Below are 13,412 nucleotides of genomic sequence, written 5' to 3' on the forward strand. Positions count from 1 at the left end.
AGCCAGTGTTGAGTGTTTGTTAACACTTGACGCTTAATAAGACTCGTTACTACACGTGATTTGGTCAACTGTCTTAAATAGGCTTTAGATACATGTAGCACGCAAATGGCCAATAAACAGGCTTTTAGATGAATGTACTTCAATGTAGCATTCATGGATCCCGGCTTCAAGCAAAACGTTAGATGTTGATGGAAAAGGATGCAATAATATGTTACACTATTGATACCCAAATGAACTGTTTTCAAGGATTCTCGAGGCAATATATCACACATGCTCAAAGACATCGACAGAATGACTTCATCTGCTAGGCTTGGTGACTTAATTGTAGTCTACACTACAAGTAAGCATCTTGATTTTCGTAGATTTTCTTCTCACGTTGATGGTTATTTTGCCTCGCTTGCATGCAGGAGAATCAGTCTCTAAGGACAATTCCCAAACTAACCGAAATGAAAGGCAACTATTGCAACAGCAAGTCTGTGAATTTGACAGATCAGATGTCCTTTTGAACATGACCGTCTTTCCACAACATAACGACCCACTGTTGCTTAAATGTACCAGGTTTCATCACTTGCAACGGACACAGCAAAACGTTTTCTTTTAATGGAGTACTGCAGTTGACCATAAACTGCATTGAATAAACAAACAATCTAAACAACGAGCTTGGAGTTATATTATAAACAACAAAAAGTATAAATGAACTGCTGGACTTTCTATGGCGAGCCATTTCTGCGTAACACATGGATCAATGGAACAGCAGTCTAGAGCCGAACATCGCAAGGTGACTTTTTCAGAGCACATGGATCAACGTAACAGGAAACATCAGAGCACCGAACATCATAAGCTGAGGTTTTTCATTCATCACGTTTCAGGTCAGCACACTGAATATTTTTCTCTTGCTACAATCACCTCAGCTGGTCAATATATATGTTACAAACTTGCAGGAACACAGTCGAATCATGGAGCAGTACAGAGCATTACCAGTCACGGCCTTTTGTGAGAATGGACAAACAGAACAAATTGAATTGTTAGGAGACAGCGAAACAACATATTAAAACGAATTCTCTAACTTATGAGATAGTTGCCATTTCACCATCACAATTAAATTACTTGGAGTTTCGCTTCTCTGCACAGATAATGCATTGCTCTTTAGGATATTACATTAACCGCAATTTAATGATGAAGGAGTGCATGACAATGCAAGGAAAATAGGGCAGGTGAGCAGTACAAGATGCAAAAGGAGATGCATGATGCAAAACCTCCTCGCCAGAATACAGAGTCTCAGAAACAACCCTTATAAATGAACTCTGAACTTGACTGCTACTCGAACTCTTACCAAGTGCGTAAATCACTCTCAGGCATATTGTATCCTAGAGAGTGTTTGAAGGTTAGATAGCTTCACATCATGAAAACTGGTTCAAAGACTTCAAACCACTCTGGCATGTTTGTTACATCACATAATTTTGTAGCGACCGCATTCCATTCATAAGCAGTGAAAATGAGTGACGAGAAAAATTACCTAAACTCTACCAATTGAGGCAGAAGCAAACCACACATACCAGATACAGTAAATATCACATCTCGGAATGTCCCATTACTGACTACAGTATATTACCTTTCCTGTTTCCTCCATAGTCGCCATATCCTCCACCTCCACCTCCACTGTAGCTGTTGTAGCTTCCTCCCCCACCATAGCTACCACCACCTCCACCATATGACCTTCCACCACCACCGTAACCTCCTCCCCCTCCTCCATAGCTTCTGCCTGCTGTAAAAAAGATGAAATTGGTTTGCATTGACACTACACAATAGGCTCTGTGGAGAAATTATTGATTGCTTTCTCCTAAATGAAGGAATGACCCCTCAATTAAGTGCCTGGTTGGAAGCAAGAAGATGCCCAAGTTACCCTACTTTTTCTAGACTGCTCACAGTCCCCCTATTTTTCCGTGGGAAAGTCCAGACTGACTGGTACGCTTCATGGGAGCTGTCGCCATCTTGGTTTGTAAAAGCAAGAACGATCTGGGAAGAGTTACTGAATTACTGAGGGGAGTGGAGCAGGGGATAGTTAAGTGTGGGAGGGAGGGAAATAAGGAGACTGTAACAGCTTCTCACTGTCTCGCGTTCAAAAGCCAGCAACAGCAACACCTCATTGGTCAATTAGACAATAGTATTTCTGAAGTGTTGACAGCATGATTGACGTATCTGACAAGGTATCATTCTCTGCCAGTTTTAATCAAAGGCTCCTGCAAGCCAACTTGTGAATGCAGAAATCAACAGTGGTAACCAAAAAGCAGTACTCGCATCAAACTATGCTACAAGGATTCATGGATGCCATGCCCCATTGCCAGAATGCACGATGTTATACAATTAAATAATTAAATTACATGTGCATTCTGATTCCTTCCGATAAGCAAAGTAATGCAAAGGTGGACAAGTGCGTTCTTTTGGTGGTTCTGCGTGGATGCCAATCGACAAAAAAGCATCCAGTTTTTCTGGAACCTTGAAAACATCTTTCCAGTTTCCATCTTTCCGGCTAGCACTCTTCCCCCGATTCACTGTTTCCTTCAATTTGTAATTTTGCCAAAACCTCTTTAGTACAGTCTGGCATCAAACTTTCCATTTGTAGGCTCCCTGTAGTTAGATTGAAGCAGACCTATGTATCTTGACGGTATTTCCTTATTCTTTGTGACAAGTGCCCTCAGCTCAGCATTGATAAAAAAATAAAATACTGACAGAATCGTGCAGTTTAGTACACGTTTGCTCTATTTTTTCTTGTAATCGGGAAAATAAATACCTGCGAAAGTTGGCTCCCGAATTTTCGCCAAATTAAGTTCATGTGAAAATTAGTAAAAAGGTAGTTTTCATTTTCTTTCCGCAACTTAAGGGCGTTTAACTTAAAATTGACTGCACCAAGGTTTATTATTAAAAAAAAAATGGTTGCCAGGGAAACAGGTTAAGTGGAACCTCCATACCTTCACTGTATCTTCCTCCTCCTCCTCCACCTCCGTACCCACCGCTTCGAAATCCACCTCCACGGCCTCTGAAGCCTCCTCGTCTACCTCCTCCACCACCACCGCCACCACCACGGGAGTTTGCTTTGGCTACCCTGATGGTGCGCCCATCTAATTCCTTCACAATCAATATTGAATAGGAAAGAACACAATGTGTTAGTGTGGGGTTATATTTGGGCTGTGAATACAGCTGCCTATCACTGCACCCAGTTGTTAGGGACATTTGAATGAGGGAAGCTTGATCAAAATGCCCCTACACGTACCTCCTGGAAATGACAAGAAACTGTTGTATTTGAGGGTCAAGGATTTGTATACATTCTAGATCTCTAACAAAATCTGCATGGACACCAACGGACCATTCACCAAAAGTAACAAAGTGAAATCCTGTTTTGATTTCAAATACAGTTTGGATCCAGGCCAAAATCTCATATTGGGTACCACGTAAACATAACCTCACATTTAAACAATTTTTCAGGATCTTTCCCTCTAGTCAGTTCAAAAGATCATTTTTCAACTGAGAATCAAAAGGATTTGCATGTTTGCTTAGATTTTGCTCTACTGCACTGTGACTTGCTGACTCAACCCAACGATTAGAAGTAAAAACAAAACCAATGGTTACCCGCTCACACGTTTCTCAGTTCTGGTGCCTTTCTCATGTATTTACTTGAGTACTAATTGGCTAATAGTGCTACAGTACCGCTCAAAAGTAAGTTACCACCCTCTCGTGAGACGAGACACTTGTCTCACAATAGGGTGAAAATGAGCTTGCTTTGTTAAGCGATTTACTGACTGATTGAGTGCTTTGTGTTTGTATATACAGTGGAATCCCAATTTCTCGAACCTCCAGGGAAAACACAAATTGGTTCAAGAAATTGGGAGTTTGAGACATCGAAGGTGGCTTCAAATTATGCTTAATTGACCAGGTGTGGTTTGATAATGATTAAGTGTTCAAATTTTAACAAAAATCCATCTTTTTTAATGTAGATCTTGACCTTTATTTACAAACAAAACGTACTTAAAAAGACAAAATCGGAACACGTCGTGTAGAGTCTGTATGTAGCGCTCACTTAATAGGGCTATAGTGAAAGGCAAAGCCTTTCACCTTGGGGATGGCGAAGGCATGCAAGTACAGTACCGCTCAAAAGTAAGTTACCACCCTGTCGCGAGACGCGATCCTCGTCTCGCGAGACGTCTCGAGAGATGAGACTCTCGTCTCGCGAGAGGGTGAAAAAACTGTAAGTACAATTACTAAGGCTTGACTTTCTCGCCAGAGTTTCGCGACAATATCAAGTTGAGTGTCAGTGTAAGGGAACGACGGCTGCGAAGAAGGCTAGCGAACCTGTTGATCAATCTTGTCATTGCGCATTTATTCGGAAGTGGCACGTTGGGTTATCTGAGCTAATGGCTAATAAAAAGCGTCTTCGTGTAAATGTAAATAAAAGGAAAATGTAATAAGCATGATAAGGTCGATCTTTTATAGCTTTTTTTATGAAGCCATTTTGTGTACTTTCTTGAACACATATTTGAGGATGTCTTACGTTTCACTTGAAAGTTCGCGTTGATTTGGCTTTCAAGTACAAATTGTTTTGTTGGTGATTTACACATACAAGTTCATTGCGTTTGAAGGCGAAATCGCAATGCTTGCAAATGAAACTTTCTGATCAAAATCTCCGGTTTTGAAGGTTGAGATGTATAAAGCACGGCGCGGTAACCTTTGACATCTTCGCATTGCTGATATGCAAATTCGGTGCACAATGAACTGAAATCAATTCTGAACCAGAACTACACAGTTTACGCCAGCTCTTCAACAATGTTAGCGTTTTCGATTTTCTTTATTTGTAACTTTTCTTTTTCTTGGTAGAAATCGCATTTGCTTGCAACCACAAAGATTGAAAGAAGTTCGATTCCGTAGCGCTAATTAGCAAAGCACGATACGTGACACGTATGCAAATTTGAACCGCGGTGAACTTGAAAAACATTGTAAGTTTCAGGGTTTTCAAAAATTGTTTTACAGATACAGGCACAGAACTTGATTTTAAAAAGGCTGGTTATTTAATGTAGGAATTGTGTGTGTGTGTGTGTGCGGGAAAGTTTCAGTCGCAATTTGATTTGCCGGCGAATTCACTTTAAGCGCATCGCTTTACAAACTCGTCGCTATTACCTGTACATGTAAAACGAAACCTTCAAAGTGACTGAAGACATGAGCTTGCTTTACGCATTGCTTTGCAAACTTGTCACTAAACGAAACCTTTGAGGTGACTGAAGACACGATTTTTGAAAAATAAATAATCTCTTACATTGTGCACGAATTGAAACTTTTGAACTGGATGAAGACAAAATTGTTTTGAATCAGATAAGCTCTTACAATGCGAACATACTTGTCGACAGAATCATCCACTGTGAGCACGCATTTTAATAATGGCACGGATAAACGCATCACAAGACAAGTGCGCGAGAAACTCGGTAATATTCCAAAATTTCCGCTTCAGTGATTCTCGCGAGACAAGATTCTTGTATCGAGAGATGAGTCGCATATCTCGTTTCGCGAGAAACGAGACGAGACTGATAACTTACTTTTGCGCGGTACTGTACCATACACTTTTCATTTCAAGGGTACAACAAAATTTGTCAATGTGTTGCGACAACAGCCCCAGAAAAACAATTAAATAAGGCAACTTTTGTTGTGTAATCTGAAGCAGTCATTGTACCTTTCAGACTGATGACAGATTTGTGGCTGGCTTGTTGTGTGATTTAAAAGATGCAAGAAAACAGCTTATCCAGAAGTGTCAATTTGTTTAAAGTGCCTATGAAGTAAAAAAAATTTTGTCATGGTTTGTTAGTTTATGAATTTCTCGGTCTGAATATGTGGGTTTTACTGAACAAAGCCTTCTCAATCCGCAATTATGATCCCTGAAAGATTTGAATTTAGTGCCAGAAAGTGTCTCCATGTTGGGCGCGGCCAAAACAATCGTATTACAAGGTTGTGACGTAGAAAATACTTTGGAACACACGAGTGTCATGGCGGGGAAGGGAGTTTCTTCGATCTCGGCGACTTATTATGCAGCTGGTAACCCCAATATGACAAACTGCGAAAAAAAACTGGCATGCTGGGAATAAGTATACATTACTTCCCGAGAGACAAAACTTTACGGCAGAAGTAGATTCGGTTTGCCTGAATTCACAGCAAAGATTCAAGCCATAGCTCTCGAAAGCGATAGACAACGATGATAAGATGTGTGTGGATATATTACACTCTCGTATCCGTGATATACAAACATCCTGCCATCTTACTGCGGTTAAATAGCATAAGCATGAAATCACGGGTAGAGAAATCCACGGATCCTCAGTCTTGGCAGATAACATTTATTTAGCGCTCCCAGAAATCTTGCTTACTTCAAGCCGACAAACCTAAACAAATGCCACAGAGCTATGATTGTACCCGGGAATTGTAGCATACGCATTGTCATCATGCATATTGAAAACTAATCCTAACGAACAGTAAGAAAACCTCCATTCAGTATATAGATTTCCCCTCATGATCACGAGCGGTCACACCACATTTTTATCAACAGGGAAGAATCTCTTATACAAGAAAGCAAAACTACAAAGGTTTTTATCAACACAACAGACACACAGCGGGAGTCACTTAGCAGGGTCTGTTAACCCTTTCCCGACCAAAAGTGCCATATGGCACAAGACGCAATTATCAGCTCAGTATTTGGTCAATTTGTGTGAAATTTGCACAACCAAAAGATCTTTGAAAGATCTATAAATTGAAGGCATATAATTATGATCCCCTCCTATATGAGACTTGATTTACCACCCCTCAAAATTTGGGATTTTTTTCCTTTGTACGTGAAGGGTCCATTTGATATCTTACAACAAGCAATGCACTGAGAGCTGTACATTAAGCTATAGTTTAGGGGGATACCCAGAATGTGCCACGAATAAGAAAATTTTCAATGTTTTTCTTCTTTCGTTTTGGACTTTTCTCACTCTCATATGTGACCTCCTCCATCTCTGTTGGTGTGATTAATAGCACACCCCAGAAAATACCTTTTAAATGGTATATCACATGTGGTCTCCCAGTTCATAGTTAGCGATTTAGAAAAATTCGCCATTTCCCTCGGACGGGAAAGGGTTAAGGATTTCCCCTCATGATCACGAGCGGTCACACCACATTTTGACCAAACGGGAAGAATCTCTTATACAAGAAAGCAAAACTACAAAGGTTTTCATTAACACAACAGACACACAGCGGGAGTCACTTAGCAGGGTCTGTCAACCTCAATTAAGATCTCGCGTAAAGGACCATCCTGTTGGTCATCACAGAAAATTCATCATGCTTTGTGAGTTAACGCGCTCAATCTGACTTTTAATAACTATTACTTCCATCAAAAGTGAGTTTTAAGGGCCTGTGCCTGTGCAATTTCCACTTACTTTTGAATAATGGGTTGGGGCTTTCGAGAAACAATGCAAGTGTCAATCGAGGGACGAACTTGCCAGTAATTGCTGATTGCGAATACGTATAAATTTATAACATAAACATAAAAGGGCAATCAACATAACAAATCTAACAAAAAAGCTTCTTTCCCTGAGGGCAAATCTAGTAATAAACATTTCCAAAGCCACTTTGTGTTAGAAAGAATGTTCCTTGGTGGGCTTCGCTAAATCATGCGACATGTAGCAAACTCCACTATCGATAAACAACACACCTCGGCACCAGGATGTTAAATTTGATTGCAATGCTTTCCGGTTTTGAAAGTTGAGCTGTAAGCGCAACATTTTCCCACCATTGGCATCTTCACGTTGCCAATATGTAAATTCGGGATTGAGGGCACAATGAACTGGAATCAATTCTGAACTAGCCAATTTGAACAGCAGTGAACTTGAAAAACATTGTAAGTTTCACAATAATTATTATTTAAAAAAAACTGCTTTATAGATACAGGCACACAACTTGACTTTAACAAGGCTAGTTTTCTATGTAGGAATTGTGTGTGTGCGGGAAAGTTTCAATTGCAAATTGATTGGCTGGCGAGTTCGCTTAATGCATCGCTTTGCAAACTCGTCGCTAAATGAAACCTTTGAAGTGAAGAAAAACACCAGTTTGCTTAGCGCATTACTTTGCAAACTCGTCACTAATCGAAACCTTTGAAGTGACTGAAGACAGGATTTTTGTAAAATAAATCATCTCTTACATTGGGCACGAATCAAACCCTTTGACGTCTCGCGAGAGGGTGGTAACTTACTTTTGAGCAGTACTGTACATTGAAAAAAATAAAAGTCGATGCACTTGAGTAAATTTATAAGATTACCGAGTCATTCAGCTGGTTGACTGCATCTGTGACATGCTTCGGGTCATAAAAGGTCACAAAACCAAATCCTCTTGATCGTGATTCATCTTCTCGTTCTTTAACAATGGTGGCTGCACATAAGGAGGGAAGAGATGCAGAACTAATAAATAAACCTGCACCAGCATTAACTCAAATGATGTATTAACAATGGCATGATATTTTCTATAACTGAATTGGTAAAACAGTTGAACTTCTGCTAATAGACTCCTACAGTGCTAATGGACACCTCCCTTAGGCAGACACCTTTCGTAAGCCGACCAACTTGGTCACGTTCTCAGCTACATACACACACTACATTTCTAACCTCTCATACGCTGACACTTTTTCTGGTCCTGAAGGTGCCCGCTTACAGGAAGTTCAACTATGGTGGTATTATTATCCTGAAATTTCTGCAACTAACATTAATACCCATTGATCTCCTTGCTGGCCAAAACCAGCCGTTATTTTGCGCATGTTTGCATTAAGAGGGCTTTTTTGTCCCTCACTGTTCTTATTATCTTCAGAACAGACTGGCCAATCCTGTCTAAGCATATTTTTATAGGTCTTAGGGTGCCTAAAAAGGAATGCTTTTGTCCTACGCAAAAAAAAAGTTTTGCACAATTCTTGAAACATGTGCACTGCACAGGTCAATAATTTCAATTCAAAATGGACTTGCAGTTCCTTCAAATCGTTTGCATGATTGTCACCTCTATATATAAAAATTGTATGTTTGCTTCTTAGCCATAAACAAAGACTTGTCTGAATAATTTGTTTCATTTGGGAATGCTTTTTGTCTGTTTGCCTTTCTTTTTCATTGATAAAATGTGGCAACGAAGTAATCTAGCGTAAACAAACACGTCCTTGCAAACAGGTCAAATTTGCTCAGGTGATGCGAGGACCAAATTTCATCAATATTTTAAAATTTCTATCGCCAAGTTTGTTTGTTTGTTTTTTTTTTGAAAATTTTTATTTTGCAACTAGCGTAGTTTGTTTGATAATTGAAAATTTGTTTCTTTTTTTTACCCTGTATTTTTACTGCACATGGGGTTGTTTGCAAATTTTGCGAATGTCTGGAAAACCTCTGGTAAAGGTTGGTGATCAAAGCATTAAATACATTCCTCCCTCAATTGCCACCAACTCATATTAAATAATTTCTGTTTTGGTGTGAGTCGCACTTGGTTAACGTTAGCAGCTTTGTGGAGTAAAAAAAAAAACACAAAAATGCAAAACCGCGACTGGAAAGCAAAAACTTGCGTCAAACTATTAGGGTCACACTGGTTGGAAATGTCAGTGATTACACTTTGCACAACTGAAGAAGACAGATACAAATCTCATTCATTGTTTACGCGATGTCGTCCCACGCTTCTCCGGTATTCTTGCTTTAAAGGCTGTCAAAATTTTCAGCCCATGACCTTATGTGTGATGGCTATTGTTCAGCCTGAGTTTTCTAAAATCTGCCCGCCCCACGGCGTCTTTGATGGTTTGGCCAATTTTTCAAAGTTTTTGCAAAGCAGAAAAGCTAGGGTCACATTAGGCAATGTGCCCCGATGACAGATTTTTTCCACCAAAGTGACCAAATTCACACCAAACTTTGCCAAGTGCAACTCATGCCTTAGTTTGATTTCTGAGCAATTCTGTGCATCATTCAACTACACTGTAAAAACTGAAAGACTTGACAAGACTCCAACTTATATAATATGCATGTATGTTTTGTCTGAAGCTCGGTATGAGCCTGATGGTTGGTAATTCGCCTGGTTCACACCATCAACATTATGACATATAAAAAGATCAGTTTTTTCTTTACGTAGTTATGTCATTATGTTATGCTGTTTACATTTGGGACATAAAACGTCGGCATGAATTTATATTTTGCATTTGCTTAACTTCGCCCTTTATTATAAGCTTATGTCGTAAACGTCGCTGGTGTGATCCACGCTTTAGTACGAGAAAAGTCGAACGCTGTACGGAAATCGTTTTCCCAGTTGTCAATTGAAAATCAAAGTCACAGATCTAAAACAGTACTACGTTGTGACTCAGTTTGCCCCACAAAGATTTCGATTTTACAGTACGATCATGCCAGGTTTGCACTCAACTCAACAACGCAGCATTTCTTTCATACAGCTTTTCAACAGCTTGAGTAATAAATCATTATTTTGGGCTCTAGAGGTTTGAAGAGAACTTCGAGTTACTTTTCGTCACTGATGACCGAAACTAACCCTTACAGTACAAGCTTGACTTTCAAATAGTGCAAAAACTAAAGCATAAAGCTGCTGTTCTACTGTGTTCTAAAAGCTACGTACAATCGCCCACTCTTCTTACCTTCTTCAACTTCTCCAATTGATTCAAAGAAACTTCTCAAGGTATCATCTTTTGTACCGTAGCTCAAATTTCCAACATACACTTTTTTATCATCCTCGTCTCCCATTACGGTATGATTTTCCTTTGCTGTCCTTTGACAACTTCAACAAAAGCTTCCTTCGTTCGTTCAACAACGGCCAACCTCGTGTTCTTCGAGGTTAGAAAACCCACGAATCCAGACAAACAGGTTTTCTTTCCTCCAAAGAACTGGGAACGAGGCTGGCAATCTGGTTTGCTGGAATCCCGCGGGAACGGGAAATTAAAACTTTTGCAAGCGACGACCGGAAATACGTCTGCTGTTCGCAGGCTAGCTAAATTGGGCCCTAATCACTGCCCGCTGCAGTTGGTTATGAAATTCTAAAGATTGCCCAATCAAAGTGAAGGCCACTCGCGTTTATATGACAAGAAGGGTATTTTCATGAATCGGTCATCCTTGAAGTCTTTGATCCTTTTGTTTACTTTTGGTCAGTAAACCCCAAGAATAAGGTGAACTCATATAGGGCTGTGCGTTGAAAGTAATTCTGAAATCTAACAAGTAGTGATAGTTTGTTTAAAAAACCTCTTTTTTTTTCCCGCAAAAGTGAAATGTTTGTTTCATTAAAACCCTAAAATGTGAAACGATCGTCTTATTTTCCGTGAAACTGGACAGACAGCCTGAAGACCATTCGGTTTCAGTCAAAGTAACGTGATTTTTTCCAATAGAATTGAATGAAATTTCGTTTTTGTCCGGGATTCTAACGCATTGTGGTTACATTTTAAATCGACAGTTTTAGTTCGGAGTCGTTACTTAAGGACGACTGTTGCTCTGGGGAATTACAAACAACGTTCAATACTCGTCGCTGTTCCATGCTCTTTTTGACGGAAGGGGAAAGGGCGGTTGCAAGGGAAAACTCCTTCAGCTTCTCAAAAATATGGCTGTATTTAAAAAGAAAAAATGTCCAGCCGCCATCTATACCTGTATCTTGTGAAGGAACAACTCGTATTTTTTTTTTTTTAATAATTTACACGATTTTAAGTGTAACAAAACATAGGTCCCCAAGCTCATTACGACGGGTGTTGTCGATTTACAAACTTAGTATTCTCAAAAAGCTAAAATATAGCCACGAATGTGGGTACACAGGCATTCACCTCAAACTGGAGTTGCCTTTGTGTAATTGACCGTTGCAAAGTTCATAAAGGGACTGGGCCTTGCATTGGTTTACATATTGTTCAAATTGCGTCATATAAAATGAATCCCATCGCCAGAAAGTTCGCATAAAACAATAGAGCAAGTTCATGAAGTATGATTGTTTCATTGGGTAGCAATAAGACTATGAACTGTGTCGCCCAAATTACATACAAATGTCTCTTAATTCTGAGATGGCGTCCCCAAATCCATAAAGTCTCTAAATTTCTACATGGTTACAAATCCAACCACAGAACCTCAAACTTGGTAAACTAATTTAACTCATCCCCAGTGACCATTTGAACTCCGGAACGGGAAATTTAAGCGCAACTTTGTGGTCTGAGGGGAAACAACCCTGAACCAAAAAAAGCCAGAAACCGCACCCAAATTACACTTGAAGCCTCACGCTGGGATGGGAGAAGTTTATTTCCACATTCATGGCTATATTTTAGCAATTCTACTCCGCTAGCTAGCACAGTCGCTTCGATCTTTCCTAGATCAAAGCGACTCTGCTAGCAGGGTAAGCAATACAAAAACTGAAGTGAATTTCCCATGTGGTGTCAGGAAAGAATCGAATCAAGGCAAATCCCAGAGGACGGGTTGATTTAAAACTAAACGCGCGCGAGTTCTAGGTAGGAGATTGGGACAAAGTCTATACATCTGTGAACTGACAATGGAAGGGATCGTACGAGTCCTTCTTGCCTTGAAACCGAAAGTGCTCCAGAAGAGCCCTATTTTGGTACAGAGATAGGTAATTGTGTAAGAAACTTAGTTGCCTATATAGTTTTTGAACAAAATGCCAAATAAACCAGAAATAGCTTATCATTTTCTTTGAAACGGAAGCGACCTACACTAAAGAGATGCCGAACGTTGACTGTTTTAATTTTTTTTTTTCACAACCAGAAATGCTTCGCTTGACTTGCTTTAGTCTCGTACACAAATTTCTTCTTTTGTGTAGGTCGCTTGCATTTTAGTGATACAACCTGCCTTTGGTGGATACACGACAAGGCAAGACAATTCATGGAGAGACATCAGTCGCTGAAAGTACGAACTAGAGAGGGAAAAGAGTGCTAAAAGCATGGCTCTTCCCCAGAGTCATTTTTCATTTTCTTGCTCGCTCGACGGGTCAACCCTAACCTTCTTTTTTTTTCTTTTTTCGCAGTCTACTTAGTGGATCCTTATTTTCTCCAATGGCAGACGTTAGGGAGGGACCTTGTCAGAATGACAATTTCAACAAGACTGGACAAAAGGAAGAGAGAAAAATTAAAAATTTAAAACAACCAAAAGGAAACGAAAAAGAAAGAAAAAAAGAAAGAAAGAAAGAAAGAAAGAAAAGGAAAAGAAAAGAAAGAAAAAAAGTAAGGAAGGTGGGGGGGGGAGTGGGAAAGAAAGGAGGGAGTGAGGGGGAACGGAAAAAAGGGAGAAGGGGGAGGGGGGAGGAGGTAAGGAGGGAGGGGAGGAAGGGAGGAAAGAGAGAGAAAACAAGAGAAAGAAGAAAACAAAGAAAAAATAACAGGCAGCTGGGTTACAACCTTTGGATGGAAA

At 39.9% G+C, this 13,412-nt stretch overlaps 1 protein-coding gene across 2 annotated transcripts; it reads right to left on the reverse strand.

The window, feature by feature from the left end:
* Window positions 1-578: 578 nt before the first annotated feature.
* On the reverse strand, window positions 579-13,121 carry LOC146484998 (cold-inducible RNA-binding protein B-like). 2 transcript variants are annotated; one of them, XM_085103958.1, is made up of 5 exons: window positions 10,664-13,121; window positions 8,327-8,436; window positions 2,970-3,126; window positions 1,613-1,762; window positions 579-988 (listed from the first exon to the last, which is right to left on the reverse strand). In XM_085103958.1, the coding sequence occupies exons 1-5, from the start codon at window positions 10,767-10,769 to the stop codon at window positions 975-977; spliced, it is 537 nt and encodes a 178-aa protein (XP_084960084.1). In that variant the 5' UTR covers window positions 10,770-13,121; the 3' UTR covers window positions 579-974. The 2 variants fall into 2 exon arrangements, with proteins under 2 accessions (XP_084960084.1, XP_084960083.1); XM_085103957.1 differs by having other exon boundaries at window positions 1,613-1,765.
* Window positions 13,122-13,412: the final 291 nt, after the last annotated feature.

The sequence above is a fragment of the Pavona decussata genome, unplaced genomic scaffold (genome assembly GCF_977016875.1).
Source record: "Pavona decussata unplaced genomic scaffold, jaPavDecu1.1 SCAFFOLD_28, whole genome shotgun sequence".
NCBI lineage: Eukaryota > Metazoa > Cnidaria > Anthozoa > Scleractinia > Agariciidae > Pavona > Pavona decussata.

Excerpts from the sequence above, each read along its gene's own strand:
- LOC146484998 (XM_085103957.1), bottom strand. The coding sequence starts at position 10,769 with ATGGGAGACGAGGATGATAAAAAAGTGTATGTTGGAAATTTGAGCTAC. Across the intron at positions 3,127-8,326 it reads TCAACCAGCTGAATGACTCG|GAATTAGATGGGCGCACCAT; the intron begins GTAATCTTATAA and ends TTGATTGTGAAG. Across the intron at positions 1,766-2,969 it reads AGGAGGAAGATACAGTGAAG|CAGGCAGAAGCTATGGAGGA; the intron begins GTATGGAGGTTC and ends TCTTTTTTACAG.